This window comes from Heptranchias perlo, unplaced genomic scaffold (assembly GCF_035084215.1).
Source record: "Heptranchias perlo isolate sHepPer1 unplaced genomic scaffold, sHepPer1.hap1 HAP1_SCAFFOLD_237, whole genome shotgun sequence".
NCBI lineage: Eukaryota > Metazoa > Chordata > Chondrichthyes > Hexanchiformes > Hexanchidae > Heptranchias > Heptranchias perlo.
Genome location: NW_027139249.1, coordinates 205,302 through 221,706, shown reverse-complemented (window position 1 = coordinate 221,706; position 16,405 = coordinate 205,302). Strand labels below are relative to the sequence as shown.

General features: G+C 49.5%; 1 protein-coding gene and 1 pseudogene across 1 annotated transcript in view; both read right to left on the bottom strand.

Moving 5' to 3' along the window:
• Positions 1-9,047, bottom strand: part of LOC137310264 (serine protease 27-like) — a 40,696-nt pseudogene extending 31,649 nt beyond the window's left edge.
• LOC137310262 (serine protease 33-like) overlaps positions 9,048-16,405 on the bottom strand; it is a 41,278-nt gene continuing 33,920 nt past the window's right edge. The window contains exons 5-6 of the mRNA XM_067978160.1: positions 10,490-10,659; positions 9,048-9,347 (exon numbers count right to left, since the gene is read on the bottom strand). Of these exons, the coding sequence (XP_067834261.1) occupies positions 9,048-9,347; positions 10,490-10,659 (470 nt within the window). The remainder of the gene's footprint in view (positions 9,348-10,489; positions 10,660-16,405) is intronic.

Below are 16,405 nucleotides of genomic sequence, written 5' to 3'. Positions count from 1 at the left end.
CGGGAATCTTTGGAATTCTTTACCCCAAAAAGCTGTGGAGGCTGAGTCATTGAATACATTCAAGGCTGAGTTAGACTAATTTTTGATCAGCAAGAGAGTCAAAGGATATGGGGAAAGGCCAGGAAAGTGGAGTTGAGGTAAAAATCAGATCAGCCACGATCTCCTTGAATGGCGGAGCAGGCTCGAGGGGCCAAATGGCCTACTCCTGCTCCTATCTCTTATGGTTGTGGACCTCCTCCCCTCTCTCTCCCTCCTCTCCTGAAGAAAATATGGAGGGAAGAACACCAAACTCCTCGTCCTGTCCCTGGGGGGAAAATCAAACACTTACAGCTCACGAAGATCGTCGCTATCAGACCGAGTGAGAGCCTCATACTGTCAACGCCGAGTTCCCTCTCAATCCTGACGCTTAAATCAAGCTCTTTTTGTTCCCGTGGAATGTAGACAGGGGACTCGGGGGAGCAGCACGTAAGAGGAGCAAAACCAGATAAAAATCAGTGATACTATAACTTGGAGAAAATCACACTTGTGAGGCACCTGACGCAGTAAAGGAAGTGAGAGATGTGCCTGTTTTCATTGAATGATGATACTTCAGTTTCTGTGTCGGCCGCTCTATACACACCTGAAAAAAGTTATACCAAGTCTGCTTAGTTGCGGTCCCTGGAGAGGGGTTTCTCCCTAATGGCTCAGGTCAGGCACATGAAAGCTCTGGAATTCCCTCCTTAAACCTCTCTGCCTCTCTCTCCTCCTTTAAGACAGCCCTTAAAACCCACCTCTTTGACTGAGGTTTTAGTTACCTGCACTAATATCTCCTTACGTGGCTCGGTGACAGATTATGCTCCTGTGAAATGCCTTGGGACGTTTTTACTATCTTACTATTCCAATCTTTTCCTGGCTGTATTCTCACCTTCGACCCTCCGTAACCATCAGCTCATCTGCTGCCTCGTATCCTAACTTGCACCAAGTCCCATTCAGCCATCACCCCCTCCCTGTGCTCGCTGACCGACACTGATTCCCAGACTGGGAACGCCTCGATTTTAAAATTCTCCATCCTCATGTTCAAATCCCTCGATTGCTCTCGCCCCCTCCCTATCTCTGTAACCTCCTCCAGCCCCACAACCCTCCAAGATCTCTGCGCTCCTCCAATTCGGGCCTCTTGCCAATCCCCTGCTCCCTTCGCCTCAACAATGGCGGTTGTGCCTTCAGCCGCGTGGGCCCTAAGTTCTGGAATTCCCTCCCTCCCTCCCTCTCCGCCTCCTTCCCTCTCTCCCTCCCTCTCCTTCTCTCCCCCTCCATCTCTCTCCCTCCTTCTGTCTCTCGCCCCTACTGCCTCCCTCCCTCTCTCTCTCTCCTCCACCCTTGCTCTCTCTCCCTCTATCTCTCTCTCCCTCTCTCTCTTCCTGTCTCCCTCTCTCTCCTCCCCTTCCCTCTCTCTCCCTCCCATCCTCTCTCTCGCTGTCTCTCTCCCTCCCTTCCACTCACCCCCTCTTTCCTTCTCTTTCAGCCCATCTTGCTCCCACTGTCTCTCTCCCTTCCTTCCTCTCTCTCCCGCTCTTTCCCTTTCTTTCAGCCTGTCTCTCTCCGTCTCTCCCCCTCCCTCCCCTCTCTCTCCCTCACCCTCTCTCTCACCCTGTCCCCCTCTCTCTGTGTCTCTCCCACCCTCTTGCTCTCCCCCTTTCCCTCCCTCACTCTCTCTCTCTCTCCCTCCCTCTTGCTCTCCCCTTTCCCTCCCTCTCTCTCGCTCTCCCCCCTCTCTCTTTCCCTCTATCTCTTCCTCTCTCTCTCCTCCTCTCTCTCCCTCCCTCTCATTCTCTCTCTTTCCCTCTCTCCCCGTCTCTCTCTCACTCTCTCTGTCTCTCTCACCCTCACTCTCCTCTCTTTCTCCCTCTCTCACTCCCCTCCCCCTCCCTCTCTTTCTCCCCTCTCTCTCTTTCCCTCTCTCTCTCTTTTCCTATGTCTCCCCCTCTCTCTCTCCCTCTGTCTCTCTATCTCTCCTCCTCTCTCCCTCACCCACCCTCCCTCCCCCCTCTCTCTATTCCTCGCTCTGTCTCTCTCTCTCCCCTGCTCTCCCTCTCCTCTCTCTCACACCCTCTCTCTCTCTTTCCCTCTCTCCTCTCTCTCCCCCTCTGTCTCTGCCTCTCTCTCGCTCCCTCTCTCTCTCCCTCCCCACTCTCTCCATCCCTCCCCTCTCTCTCGGTTGCCATCTCTTTCACTCCCTCTCTCCCCCTCCCGCTCTCCCTCTCTCTCCCCCTCTCTCCCTCCCTTTCTCTCTCCCCATCTCTCTCTCTTGCTCTCTCCCTCTCCCTTCCTCTCTTCCCCTCCCTCCTCTCTCTCCCACTCTCTCTACCTCTCTCCCCTCTCACTCTCTCCCCTTCTCTCTCCCCCTCTCTCTCTCCTCATCCCTCTCTCCACCTCTCTCCCTCCCTCTCTCCCCCTCCCTCCCTCTCACTCTCTCCTCCTTTCCCCCTCTCTCCACCTCTCTCTCACTCTCCCCCCCTCTCTCTCTCCCCTCACTCTCTCTCTCCCCTCTCTCTCTTTTTATCACCTCTCCTGATGTCTCCTCATCTCACTCGGGGGGTCTCAGATTTTTCTCCTCGGGGACGTTTCACTTTGTAAAAAATGAACCGAGCGGGAAAACCCCGAGCCGTTTAAAAGGAGCCGCGCGGCAGCCGTTAGAAAGAGCGGGAAAACCACGAGCCGTTTAAAAGGAGCCGCGGCTCGTGACCGGGAACGCGCCAACACACGGGTCTCCGACCCTCGCCGCGCATGCGCGGGAATCCGATCCTTGTGGCGCAAGGGCAGTATACCGCTATTCTGGCGCGTGCGCAATGTTCTGAGGGAGCAGAGTCGGGCCGGGAATTTTTTTTTTGTTATTCGTTCATGGGATGTGGGCGTCGCTGGTGAGGCCGGCATTTATTGCCCATCCCTAATTGCCCCTCGAGAAGGTGGTGGTGAGCCGCCTTCTTGAACCGCTGCGTGTGGTGAAGGTTCTCCCACAGTGCTGTTAGGAAGGGAGTTCCAGGATTTTGACCCAGCGACGATGAAGGAACGGCGATATATTTCCAAGTCGGGATGGTGTGTGACTTGGAGGGGAACGTGCAGGTGATGTTCCCATGCGCCTGCTGCCCTTGTCCTTCTAGGTGGTAGAGGTCGCGGGTTTGGGAGGTGCTGTCGAAGAAGCCTTGGCGAGTTGCTGCAGTGCATCCTGTGGATGGTCCACACTGCAGCTACAGTGTGCCGGTGGTGAAGGGAGTGAATGTTTAGGGTGGTGGATGGGGTGCCAATCAAGCGGGCTGCTTTATCTTGGATGGTGTCGAGCTTCTTGAGTGTTGTTGGAGCTGCACTCATCCAGGCAAGTGGAGAGTGTTCCATCACACTCCTGACTGGCTTCTGGGGGGCGGGGATGGGTGAACAGAGTCCGGAGGGGTGAAGTCTGGGGTAATCAGGAGTACGGGGGGGGGGGGAGGGAAGGGAGGCAGGAATGGAGGGGGCGTAGGGGTCGCAGGAGCTAGGGGTGGCAGCAGGGGGAGGCAGGAGAGAGGGAGGGGAGGCAGGAGCAGAGGGAGGGGAGGCAGGAGCAGAGGGAGGGGAGGGAGGACCGAGGGGAGAGAGGGAGGGGAGGCAGCACCGAGGGGAGAGAGGGAGGGGAGGCAGCACCGAGGGGAGAGAGGGAGGGGAGGCAGGACGGACCAGGGGGAGAGAGGGAGGAGTGAGAGGCAGGAGCAGGGGAGGAGTGGGAGGCAGGAGCAGGAGAGTGGAGGCAGGAGCGGGGGGAGGCAGGAATGGGGCGGAGAGGAGGCAGAAGCAGGGGAGGGGTGAGAGGAGAGAGGAGGCAGGAGCTGGGGGAGGGGAGGGGAGAATGGAGAGGGGAGGAGTGGGGAGGAGGCAGGAACTGGGCGAGGGGAGGCAGGAGTGGGGAGGAGGCAGGAGCAGGAGGCAGGAGAGAGGGAGGGGAGGCAGGAGCAAGGGAGGGGAGGCAGGGGGAGAGGAGAGAGGGAGGGCAAGGATGAGCAGAGGGAGAGAGGGAGGGGAGGCAGGAGCAGGGGGTGGCAGGAACACGAGAGCAATCAGGAGCGCGGGGTAAGCAGGAGCACAGGGCGGTGAGGGGAAGCAGGAGCAGGGGAGGGGGGAAGAATAAAGAACCCCTTAATCCAGTCCAACACTGTAATCCAGTCCAGTACAGAGGGAGTGCTGCAGTGTCGGAGGTACCATCCCTTCGGATGAGATGTTAAACTGAGGGCCCTGACTGCCCTCTCGGGTGGACGTAAAAGGTCCCACGGATACTATCGGAAGAAGAGCAGGGGAGTTCTCCCCAGTGTCCGGGACAATATTACTCTCTCAACCCACAAGTAGGATTAACTGGGGCATTTGTCTCATTGGTGGTGTTTGTGGGATCCTGCTGTGCACAAAATGGCTTCTGCATTTAAAGCAACGAGTTATTCTGCCTCCCTAATGTAAATCTAGAGGACTATCCAGCTCCCAGGTTCCCGTTGGGCAGGAATATTGCGTCAGAAGTAAACATAGCGGAACATCTAGGCAATAGTGATCATAACATAATACGGTTTAAAGCAATGATTGAAAAAGACATAAGTAAAACAAAGACCAAAATAATAGATTGGGAAAAAAATAATTGTGAGGGAATGAGAGTGGAACTAGGGCAGGTAAACTGGAAAAAAAAGTTTGACAGACAAAGAAATAGAATAGCAGTAGATAATATTCAAAATGGTGCGATAGAGTTCAGGAGACATACATTCCTCTAAAAGGCAGGAACAAACTAGCCATTAATGAAACACCACGGGTAAAACTGAAACTAAAGAAAAAGGCATACTCTAAGTACATAGACAATAAAGGAAAGGATGACAAAAGGGAATAGGAAGAGGTCAGGAAATAAATTTTAAAAAAATTAGGAAAGCAAAGAGGAACTACAAGATTAAATTATCAAGGAATATACAAAGAAATAGTAAAGTGTTCTACAGACACATAAATAACAAAAGAAAAATCAGAATGAGGATAGGGCCACGAAGGAATAAATTCACAGTAATGACAGTGAAATAGCAGAAATATTGAATAGTTATTTTGATTCCATATTAGAATCATAGAAAGTTACGGCACGGAAGGAGGCCATTTGGCCCATCATGTCCCTGCCGGCTGAAAAAGAGCTACCCAGCTTAATCCCACTTTCCAGCACTTGGTCCGTCGCCCTGTAGGTGACAGCACTTCAGGTGCGCATCCAAATAGTTTTTAAATGAGTTGAGGGTTTCTGCCTCTCCCACCCTTTCAGGCAGTGAGTTCCAGACTCCCACCACCCTCTGGGTGAAAACATTTCTCCTCAGCTCCCCTCTAATCCTTCTGCCAATTACTTTAAATCTATGCCCCCTGGTCACTGACCCCTCTGCTAAGGGAAATAGGTCCTCCCTATCCACTCTATCTAGTCCCGTCATGATTTTATATACCTCAATTAAATCTCCCCTCAGCCTCCTTTGTTCCAAAGAAAACAACCCCAGCCTATCCAATCTTTTCTCGTAGCTAAAATTCTCCAGCCCTGGCAACATCCTCATAAATCTCCTCTGTACCCTCTCTACTGCAATCACATCTTTCCTGTAATGTGGTGACCAGAACTGTATGCAGTACTCAAGCTGTGGCCGAACCAATGTTTTATAAAGTTCCAGGATAACCTCCCTACTCTCATATTCTATGCCTCGGCTAATGAAGGAAAGTATCCCGTATGCCTTTTTAACCACCTTATCTACCTGTCCTGCTACCTTCAGGGATCTGTGGACATGCACTCTAAGGTCCCTTTGTTCCTCTGCCCGTCTCAGTATCCTCCCATTTATTGTGTACTCCCTTGCCTTGTTTGCCCTCCCCAAATGCATTACCTGTAAAATGTATTTACCAGGGAGACTAACAAGGTGGACAGGGCATTGGAAGAAGAGGTTGAAAAAGATATTAAAGCATTTTAGAAAGAACTGGGGGAGATAATTGATAAACTAATCAAACCAAGGGAGGATAAAACCCTGGTCCAGGTGGATTGCATCTGCGATTATTAAAAGAAGTTAGGGAGGAGATAGCAGAGGCACTATTACATATATATAAAAGTTCATTGGAAAAGAGAATAGTGCCAGAGGACTGGTGGACAGCTAATGTAATTCCTATATTTGAAAAGGAAGATAGAACAAGTCTTGGGAACTATAGACCAGCAAGCTTAACGTCGGTGATAGGTAAGATAAAGGAATCTTCACTCAAAGATGTTCTATTTACTCAATAGAAGGATATCTAGAGAACAAAAATATAATAAAGAATAGTCAGCATGGATTTCAGAAGGGAAAGTCATGCTTGACCAACCTTATTGAATTCTTTGAAGAAATACCAGGAAGAGTAGACAAGGGTAACGTAGTAGATGTAATATATTTGGATTTTCAAAGGGCCTTTGATAAAGTACCGCATTGTAGATTCATGGCTAACATCAGAGCATGTGGAGTCAGGGGACAGGTGACAGAATGGATAGCAAGCTGGCTACAAAATAGAAAAGGGAGAATAGGGGTTAAGGGTAGCTACTCAGACTGGCAAAAGGTGGGAAGTGGTTTTGCACAAGGATCGGTACTGGGACCACTGTTGTTTATAATTTCATAGAATCATAGAATGGTTACAGCACAGAAGGAGGCCATTCGGCCCATGGAGCATGTGCCAGCTCTTCGTAAGAGCAATCTAGTTAGTCTCAGTCCCCATCCCCCGCTTTTTACCTATAGCCCTGCAAATTTTTTCCCTTCAAAAATTTATCCAATTCCTTTTTGAAAGCCATGATTGAATCTGCTTCCACCACCCTTTCAGGCAGCGCATTCCAGATCATAACTACTCGCTGCGTAAAAAAGTTTTTCCTCATGTCGTCTTTGGTTCTTTTGCCAATCACTTTAATTCTATGTCCTCTGGCCAATGGGAACAGTTTCTCTTTATTCACTTTATCTAAACCCTTCATGATTTTGAACACTTCTATCAAATCTCCTCTTAACCTTCTGTTGTTCTGCTGTTAGGAGAACAACCCCAGCTTCTCCAGTCTATCGACGTAACTGAATTCCCTCATCCCTGGAACCATTCTAGTAAATCTTTTTACATTAATGATTTGGATTTGGGAATCGGAAGTACAATTTCAAATTTTGAGGACGACACCAAATTGGGGGGTGTAGTTAATACAAAGGAAGAATGTGTCAAAATGCAAGAGGACATTAATAAACTAGCAGAATGGGCGTGTAATTGGCAAGTGAATTTCAATATAGATAAGTGTGATTTTGGTCGGAAGAATAAGGGGGCCACATAATGCTTGGATAATAAGAGTCTAAATGGGATCGAGGAGCAAAGGGACCTAGGTTACAGATACAGAAATCACAAATCGAGTGACGCAGGTTAATAAGGCCATAAAAAAGGCAAATCAAGCACTGGGGTTCATTTCTAGAGGGATAGAATTGAAAAGTAAAGAAGTTATGTTAAACTTGTACACAATCTTGGTTACACCACACTTGTGCACAGTTCTGGTCTCCATATTATAGAAAGGATGTAGAGGCATTGGAGAGGGTGCAAAAAAGATTCACAAGGATGATACCAGATCTGAGAGGATATCCTTATCGGGAAAGGCTGAAAAGGCTGGAGCTCTTTTCTCTGGAAAAGAGAAGACTGAGGGGTGACCAGCTAAAGGTCTTTAAGATAATGATAGGGTTTGATTGGGTAGATGTGGAGAAAATGTTTCCACTTGAGGTCATAAATATAAGATAGACACTAATAAATCCAATAGGCAATTCAGGAGAAACTTCTTTACCCAAAGAGTGGTAAGAATGTGGAACATGCTACCACAAGGAGTAGTTGAGGGCAAATAGCATAGATGCATTTAAGGAGAAGCTAGATAAGCACATGGGGGAGAAAGGCATAGAAGGTTATCCTGATACGGTGAGCTGAAGTAGGGAGGGAGGAGGCTTGTGTGGAGCATAAATGCTGGCATAGACCAGTTGGGCCGAATGGCCTGTTTCTGTGCTGTAGTTTCGATGTAACTCGATGTAACACCCAGGTCCAAACTTTGCACTGGGAAGTCTACGAAAGGCCATTTTATCCGAACCTCTTTTTGACTGTGCAAGAAATAAGTTCTGAAGAAGGTGTTTTGACCCCGATTCATAGGAACCCGGTCTACTCCTGCGAACATTCAGTGCCGACCAGGGAATCAAACCTTGGGTCCTCCAGGTGCACAGGGCTCTAACAGGGTGCGTCTCACACGAGCCAAATGGAGCAAAGCAGATTGGACAGTCAATCAGCGTATTTATTGATATAAGCAAAATCTGTCAAGAGAGTGCAATGTGCAGCGAGGACAGGAAAGTTATTCTGCTGCTTTATCACTTTGAGATTACGAAGTCTAAATAAACAACGACAATAACAACTTGCATTTCTATAGTGCCTTTACGTAGTAAAACGCCCCGAGGGTCAAAGGTCAGAAAAGGCAGTGCTGTCCAATACATTAGCCACGAGCCACATGTGGTGACTTGAGAATCCAGATGTGGCTCATTGCATTTCCGATCAGTGAATAGAAAATGGGAAACAGACACTATTGTTGGGCTTGTGATCTCAATACTTGCACTCGCAAGTCATATGTGAGCGAATTTTAACCCTTTTGTGTGTTTGTGGAAAAGCGAGTGTGTTTTTTGATCGCTGTGTCTGCTTTCCTTCCTTGGTCACCGAGACGCGGTAGATCTTTGAAGTACATTTACACACTCCAAGCACATTCACCCGTGTTGCGAGTAAGGCATTAAATTAGTGGGCGTTTGTGGCCAAAAACGGTGTTCCCGTGGTTACACTCGTGGCTGGTTAGCCATTTCCTACTGGACAACGCTGGTTGGAGGAGACTGCAGACATTCTGGCTCCGTGCGTTTTCATACCACGATCCCCCCCTTAACGGGTTCAGCGCGGGTTCGCGAATCGCTTTTGATTTTTGGCGTTGCGTATAAAATTCAGCTAAATTTCCTCTACTCCCGGATTATTCCCTCACCCCACACCCCTTCAGTTCTGCCCGGCATCTAATCGTTCAGCAAGATGCCGCAGAGGAGGAGGGAGAAGATGCTGCCCGCACGGAGTAGGAGCCCCCCGATGCCTCCTGGCACACTGTTCATGCAACCTTCCGGTGAGAGCCGCAACGCCAATGTCGGAGCCATGAACTGCAGCCCGGAGACTCTCGCATTGATCCATTCCTGGAAGGGGGCGACTGCTGTGTAGACGCCGGGCCGAATATTTTCCCCACAGCCCTCGCTAAAGCTGACGATGCCAACCTGCACCCAGGTACCCTCATTCAAGTAGACCAGAGGCCCACCCATATCTCCCTGTTCATCAAACAAACAACAGAAATCAAAATTATAATCCCAAAAAACACTCCCAGGGCAGTTACAGCACGGATTAGATAGAGAGTAAAGCTCCCTCTACACTGTCCCATCAAACACTCCCAGGGCAGGTACAGCATGTGTTAGATACAGAGTAAAGCTCCCTCTACACTGTCCCATCAAACAATCCCAGGGCAGGTACAGGGTTAGATACAGAGTAAAGCTCCCTCTACACTGTCCCATCAAATACTCCCAGGGCAGGTACAGGGTTCGATACAGAGTAAAGCTGCCTCTACACTGTCCCATCAAACACTCCCAGGGCAGGTGCAGGGTTAGATACAGAGTAAAGCTCCCTCTACACTGTCCCATCAAACACTCCCAGGGTCAGGTACAGGGTTAGATACAGAGTAAAGTTCCCTCTACACTGTCCCATCAAACACTCCCAGGGCAGGTACAGCATGTGTTAGATACAGAGTAAAGCTCCCTCTACACTGTCCCATCAAACAATCCCAGGGCAGGTACAGGGTTAGATACAGAGTAAAGCTCCCTCTACACTGTCCCATCAAATACTCCCAGGGCAGGTACAGGGTTCGATACAGAGTAAAGCTGCCTCTACACTGTCCCATCAAACACTCCCAGGGCAGGTGCAGGGTTAGATACAGAGTAAAGCTCCCTCTACACTGTCCCATCAAACACTCCCAGGGTCAGGTACAGGGTTAGATACAGAGTAAAGCTCCCTCTACACTGTCCCATCAAATACTCCCAGGGCAGGTACAGGGTTCGATACAGAGTAAAGCTGCCTCTACACTGTCCCATCAAACACTCCCAGGGCAGGTGCAGGGTTAGATACAGAGTAAAGCTCCCTCTACACTGTCCCATCAAACAGTCCCAGGGTCAGGTACAGGGTTAGATACAGAGTAAAGCTCCCTCTACACTGTCCCATCAAACACTCCCAGCGTCAGGTACAGCACAGATTAGATAGAGTGGAACTCCCCCTACACTCCCCTGCCAAAGTGCTTTAACCTCAGAATAGCGCCCCTTCCAGTTTCCGATTCCCTCCTGGCCTCTCTGAGGCCTTGGTGAGTCCCGTTGAAGGATCGATTCTGTCCACACTTTCCCCCCCTCCACCCTCGCCCTCATCTCACCTCACAGGTGCCCTTCTTGCCCTCTGGGACGCCGGCACACAGCATCGAGTTGATGATGTTGATCTTGCTGGAGCCAATGGTCATTCCAGCTTGGTACAGCCGGTTACACGTCCTGTGCCCGATCAGGGCCACCTCCACCTCTTGGAGTGTTCCTGGTGAAATGAGGCTGACTGAAAAAAGGGAACTTCGAGAATTAAAACCGTCATCATTTGGGAGTCACTGAGATCGCAAATAGGACACCCAAATAAGCCCCCCATAACATCGGGACCTTTAACAGGTTCTGGTAACACCCCATCAACGTGCTCAGTTCTAACTGCTGACTCACCACTTTGATCCTTGTTGGGTATCAAGGGACACGGAGTAAAGGCAGGTTCATGGAGTTGTGGTACAGATCGGCAATGATCTCATTTAATGGCAGAACAGGCTTGAGGGGATGAATGGCCTCCTGATCCTATGTACAGATCGACCATGATCAGATCAAATGGTGGAACAGACTCGATGATCCCTGGGAGTGTGTCAGTGCTTACACGGGGTTCCTGGGAGTGTGTCAGTATTTACATGGCGTCCCAAGAATGCGTCAGTATTTACAGGGATTTCCCAGGAGTGTGTCAGTATTTACAGGAGGTCCCCGGGAGTGTGTCAGTATTTACAAGAGGTCCCCGGGAGTGTGTCAGTATTTACAAGAGGTCCCCGGGATTGTGTCAGTATTTACAGAGAGTCCCCGGGAGAGTGTCAGTATTTACAGGAGATCCCCGGGAGAGTGTCAGTATTCACAAGAGGTCCCCGGGAGTGTGTCAGTATTTACAGAGAGTCCCCGGGAGTGTGTCAGTATTTACAGGGGGTACCCAGGATTGTGTCAGTATTTACAGGGTGTCCCCGGGAGTGTGTCAGTATTTACAGGGTGTCCCCGGGAGTGTGTCAGTATTTACAGGGGGTCCCCGGGAGTGTGTCAGTATTTACATGGGGTCCCCGGGAGTGTGTCAGTATTTACAGGGGGTCCCCGGGAGTGTGTCAGTATTTGCAGGGTGTCCCTGGGAGTGTGTCAGTATTTACAGGGGGTCCCTGGGAGTGTGTCAGTATTTACAAGGGGTCCCCGGAAGTGTGTCAGTATTTACAGGGTGTCCCCGGGAGTGTGTCAGTATTTACAGGGAGTTCCGAGAGTGTCAATTTTTGCAGGGGGAGTGTATCAGTATCTGCAGCAAGTCCTTGGGACGATGTAAGTATTTACAAGGGGTCCCAGAGTGGAAAGGACAGTGCGTCTAACGCACTATGACACCCGGACAGAGGTAAAAGGACGGTGTATATAACGCACTGTGACACCCGGACAGAGGGGAAAGGACAGTGTATCTAACACACTGTGATACCATGACAGAGGGGAAAGGACCATGTATCTAACACACTGTGACACCCGGTCCCAGAGGGGGATAGGACAGTGTATCTAACACACTGTGAGACCCGGTCCCAGAGGGGGAAAGGACAGTGTATCTAACGCACTGTGAGACCCGGTCCCAGAGGGGGAAAGGACAGTGTATTTAACACACTGTGAGACCCGGTCCCAGAGGGGGAAAGGACAGTGCATCTAACGCACTGTGAGACCCGGACCCAGAGGGGGAAAGGACAATGTATCTAACGCACTGTGACACCTGGTCCCAGAGGGGGAAAGGACAGTGTATCTAAAGCACTGTGAGACCCGGTCCCAGAGAGGGAAAAGACACTGTATCAAACACACTGTGAGACCCGGTCCCAGAGAGGGAAAAGACAGTGTGTCTAACGCACTGAGACCCGGTCCCAGACGGGGAAAGCATAGTGTATCTAACGCACTGTGAGACCTGGTTCCAGAGAGGGAAAAGACACTGTATCTAACACACAGTGAGTCCCGGTCCCAGAGGGGGAAAGGACAGTGTATCTAACGCACTGTGAGACCCGGTCCCAGAGGGAGAAAGGACAGTGTATCTAACGCACTGTGAGACCTGGTCCCAGAGAGGGAAAAGACACTGTATCTAACACACTGTGAGTCCCGGTCCCAGAGGGGGAAAGGACAGTGTATCTAACGCACTGTGAGACCCGGTCCCAGAGGGGGAAAGGACAGTGTATCTAATGCACTGTGAGACCCGGTCCCAGAGGGGAAAAGGACAGTGTATCTCACGCACTGTGACACCTGGTCCCAGAGGGGGAAAGGACAGTGTATCCAAAGCACTGTGAGACCCGGTCCCAGAGAGGGAAAAGACACTGTATCTAACACACTGTGAGACCCGGTCCCAGAGAGGGAAAAGACAGTGTGTCTGACGCACTGAGACCCGGGGTCAGACGGGGAAAGCATAGTGTATCTAACGCACTGTGAGACCTGGTCCCAGAGAGGGAAAAGACACTGTATCTAACACACTGTGAGTCCCGGTCCCAGAGGGGGAAAGGACAGTGTATCTAACGCACTGTGAGACCCGGTCCCAGAGGGGGAAAGGACAGTGTATCTAACGCACTGTGAGACCCGGTCCCAGAGGGGAAAAGGACAGTGTATCTAACACACCGTGACACCCGGTCCCAGAGGAGGAAAGGACAGTGTATCTAACACACTGTGAGACCCGGTCCCAGAGGGGGAAAGGACAGTGTATCTAACGCACTGACAACACATCCCAACAACAACAACAACTTTTATTTACATAGCGCCTATAATGTGGCAAAACGTCCCAAGACACTTCGCAAGAGCGTTATCAAACAAAATATGACCCCGAGCCACATAAGGAGGTATTAGGACAGGTGACCAAAAGCTTGGTCAAAGAAATAGGTTTTAAGGAGGGTCTTAAAGGAGGAGAGAGAGGCAGAGAGGTTTACGGAGGGAATTCCAGAGATTAGGCAGCTGAAGACATGGCCGCCAATGGTGGAGCGATTAAAATCGGGGATGCGCAAGAGGCCAGAATTGGAGGTGCGCAGAGATCTCGGAGGGTTGTTGGGGCTGGAGGAGGCTACAGAGATAGGCAGGGGCAAGGCCATGGAGGGATTTGAAAACAAGGATGAGAATTTTAAAATCAGGGCGAGCACAGGGGTGATGGGAGAACAGGACTTGGTGCCAGTTAGGATACGGGTAGCAGAGTTATAAGACCATAAGAGATAGGAGCAGGAGTAGGCCATTCGGCCCCTCGAGCCTGCTCCGCCATTTGGTGAGATCATGGCTGATCTGATTTTTACCTCAACTCCACTTTCCCGCCTTTTCCCCATATCCATTGACTCCCTTGCTGATCAAAAATTAGTCTAACTCATCCTTGAATGTATTCAATGACTCGGCCTCCACAGCTTTTTGGGGTAAAGAATTCCAAAGATTCACGACCCTCTGGGAGAAGAAATTCCTCCTCATTTCCGTCTTAAACGGGCGACCCCTTATTGAGACTATGTCCTCCAGTTTTAGATTCCCCCATGAGGGGTAACATTCTCTCAGCATCGACCCTATCGAGTCCCCTCAGAATCTTATATCTTTCAATAAGATCTCCTCTCATTCTTCTAAACTCCAGTGAGTACAGACCCAACCTGTTGAAACTTTTAGTCATCCTTTGCTGGTTTTTAAAGTTTTCCCAATCTTCGGGCTTACCAGTAATCTTTGCCATGTTGTATGCTTTTTCTTTTAACCTGATACTATCCTTTACTTCCATGGTTAGCCATGGTCGGTTCAGCGTTTTTGTGGAGTCTTTCCTCCTCATAGGGATATATTTTTGTTGCGAATCATAAAATATCTTTTTAAATGTTTGCCACTGCTTATCCACCATTATACCACAAATCTGTTTACCCAGTCCACTTTGGCCAATTCCGCCCTCATTCCTGAATAATTGCCCTTAGTTAAGTTTAATACAGTAGTTTCAGACCCAAGATCCTCGCTCTCAAACTGGATGTGAAATTCTATCATGTTATGAGCACTGCTTCCCAAGGGATCCTTTACTTTGAGATCATTAATTAATCTTGTTTCGTTACCCATTAGCAGACCCAAAATGGCCTGTTCTCTGGTTGGTTCCCTGACGTATTGGTCTAAGAAACAGTCCCTTATACACTCTATGAACTTGTCCTCAGGGCTATTTTTGCCAATTTGATTTGTCCAATCTATGTGAAAATTGATTATTGCGTTACCTTTTTTACAAGCCCCCCTTATTTCCTGATTTATATTTTACCCGACACAGAACCATAGAAGAGATACAGCACAGAAGGGGGCCATTCGGCCAATCATGTCCGCGCCGGCTCAAAGAACAACCAGGTGCCCATTCTAATCCCACCTTCCAGCACCCGGTCCGTAGCCCTGCAGCTTACAGCAATTTAGGTGCAGGTCCAGGTACTTTTTAAAAGAGTTGAGGGTCCTTGCCTCTACCACCAATTCGGGCAGTGAATTCCATACACTCACCACCCTCTGGGTAAAAAAGTTTTTCCTTATGTCCCCTCTAATCCTTCTGCCAATCAGCTTAAATCTATGTCCTCTAGTTCTTGAACTCTCCGCTAGGGGAAACGGGTACTTCCTGTCTACTCTATCTAGGTCCCTCATAATTTTGTGCACCTCAAAATTCTTCACTCAGAGTGTGGTGAACCTGTGGAATTCTCTACCACAGAAGGCAGTGGAGGCCAAGTCAATAGATGTATTCAAGAAGGAGATTATATATTTCTTAATGCTAAAGGGATCAAGGGATATGGGGAAAAAGCGGGAACCGGGTACTGAGTTAGACAATCAGCCATGATCATTTTGAATGGTGGAGCAGGCCCGAAGGGCCGTAGGCCTACTCTCGCTCCTATTTTCTATGTTTCAATCAAGTCTCCCCTCAACCTCCTCTGCTCCAAGGAAAACAACCCCAGCCTATCCAATCTTTCCTCGTGGCTGCAATTTTCAAGCCCTGGCAACATTCTTGTAAATCTTCTCTGCACTCTCTCCAGAGCAATTACGTCCTTTTTACTCCCCCCACTTGAATGGCCCCCTGAACCACGGTGCTGTGGCCAGTTTGCTCATCCTCCCTGTAGTCCCTGCACAGGCCACACACACTGGTAGCTATTCAGTTTTGGATGAGCTCAAGTTTTTGAAGGGTGGAAGATGGGAGGCCAGCCAGCGGAGCATTGGAATAGTCCAGTCTAGAGATAACAAAGGCATGGATGAGGGTTTCAGCAGCAGATGAGCTAAGGCAGGGGTGGAGACGGACAATGTTATGGAGGTGGAAGTAGGCGGTCTTTGTGATAGAGCACATACGTGGTTGGAAGCTCATCTCAGGGTCAAATAGGACCAAGGGTGCGAATGGTCTGGTTCAGCCTCAGACAATGGCCATGGACAGGGATGGAGTCGGTTGCTAGGGAACGGAGTTTGCAGCGAGGACCAAAGACAATGGCTTTGGTCCTCCCAATATTAGTTGGAGGAAATTTTTGCTCATCCAGCACTGGATCTCGGACAAGCAATGTGACAAATGAGAGACAGTAGAGGTGTCGAGAGAGATGGTGGTGACACATTACCACTGTTGCAAGCTGCCGACCCACAACTCACAGGCCACACAAACTGGCAGCTATTCATACATGACAGGCACATCAACCAGACACAAGTCCCGCTTTCTTACAGGAGAAGGTAGCGCATATCAGTAGGCAGCAAGTGGCAGTGGCATTCAGCCCCTCGAGCCTGTTCTGCCATTCAATGAGATCATGGTGGACCTGTGACCTAATTCCATATTTCCGCCTCAGCCCCATATCCCTTAATACCCTTGGTTCATAGAAATCTATCAATCTCAGATTTAGAATTCACAATTGAGCTATCATCAACTGCAGTTTGCAGAAGAGCTTCCCAAACTTCTCCCAACCTTTGCATGTAGAAGCATTTCCTAACTTCACTCCTGCACGTCCTAGTTCAAAATGCTAGGCTATGCCCCTAGTCCTGGTATTCAAGTATAGAATGCCTCCAAAAACAGTTACAAA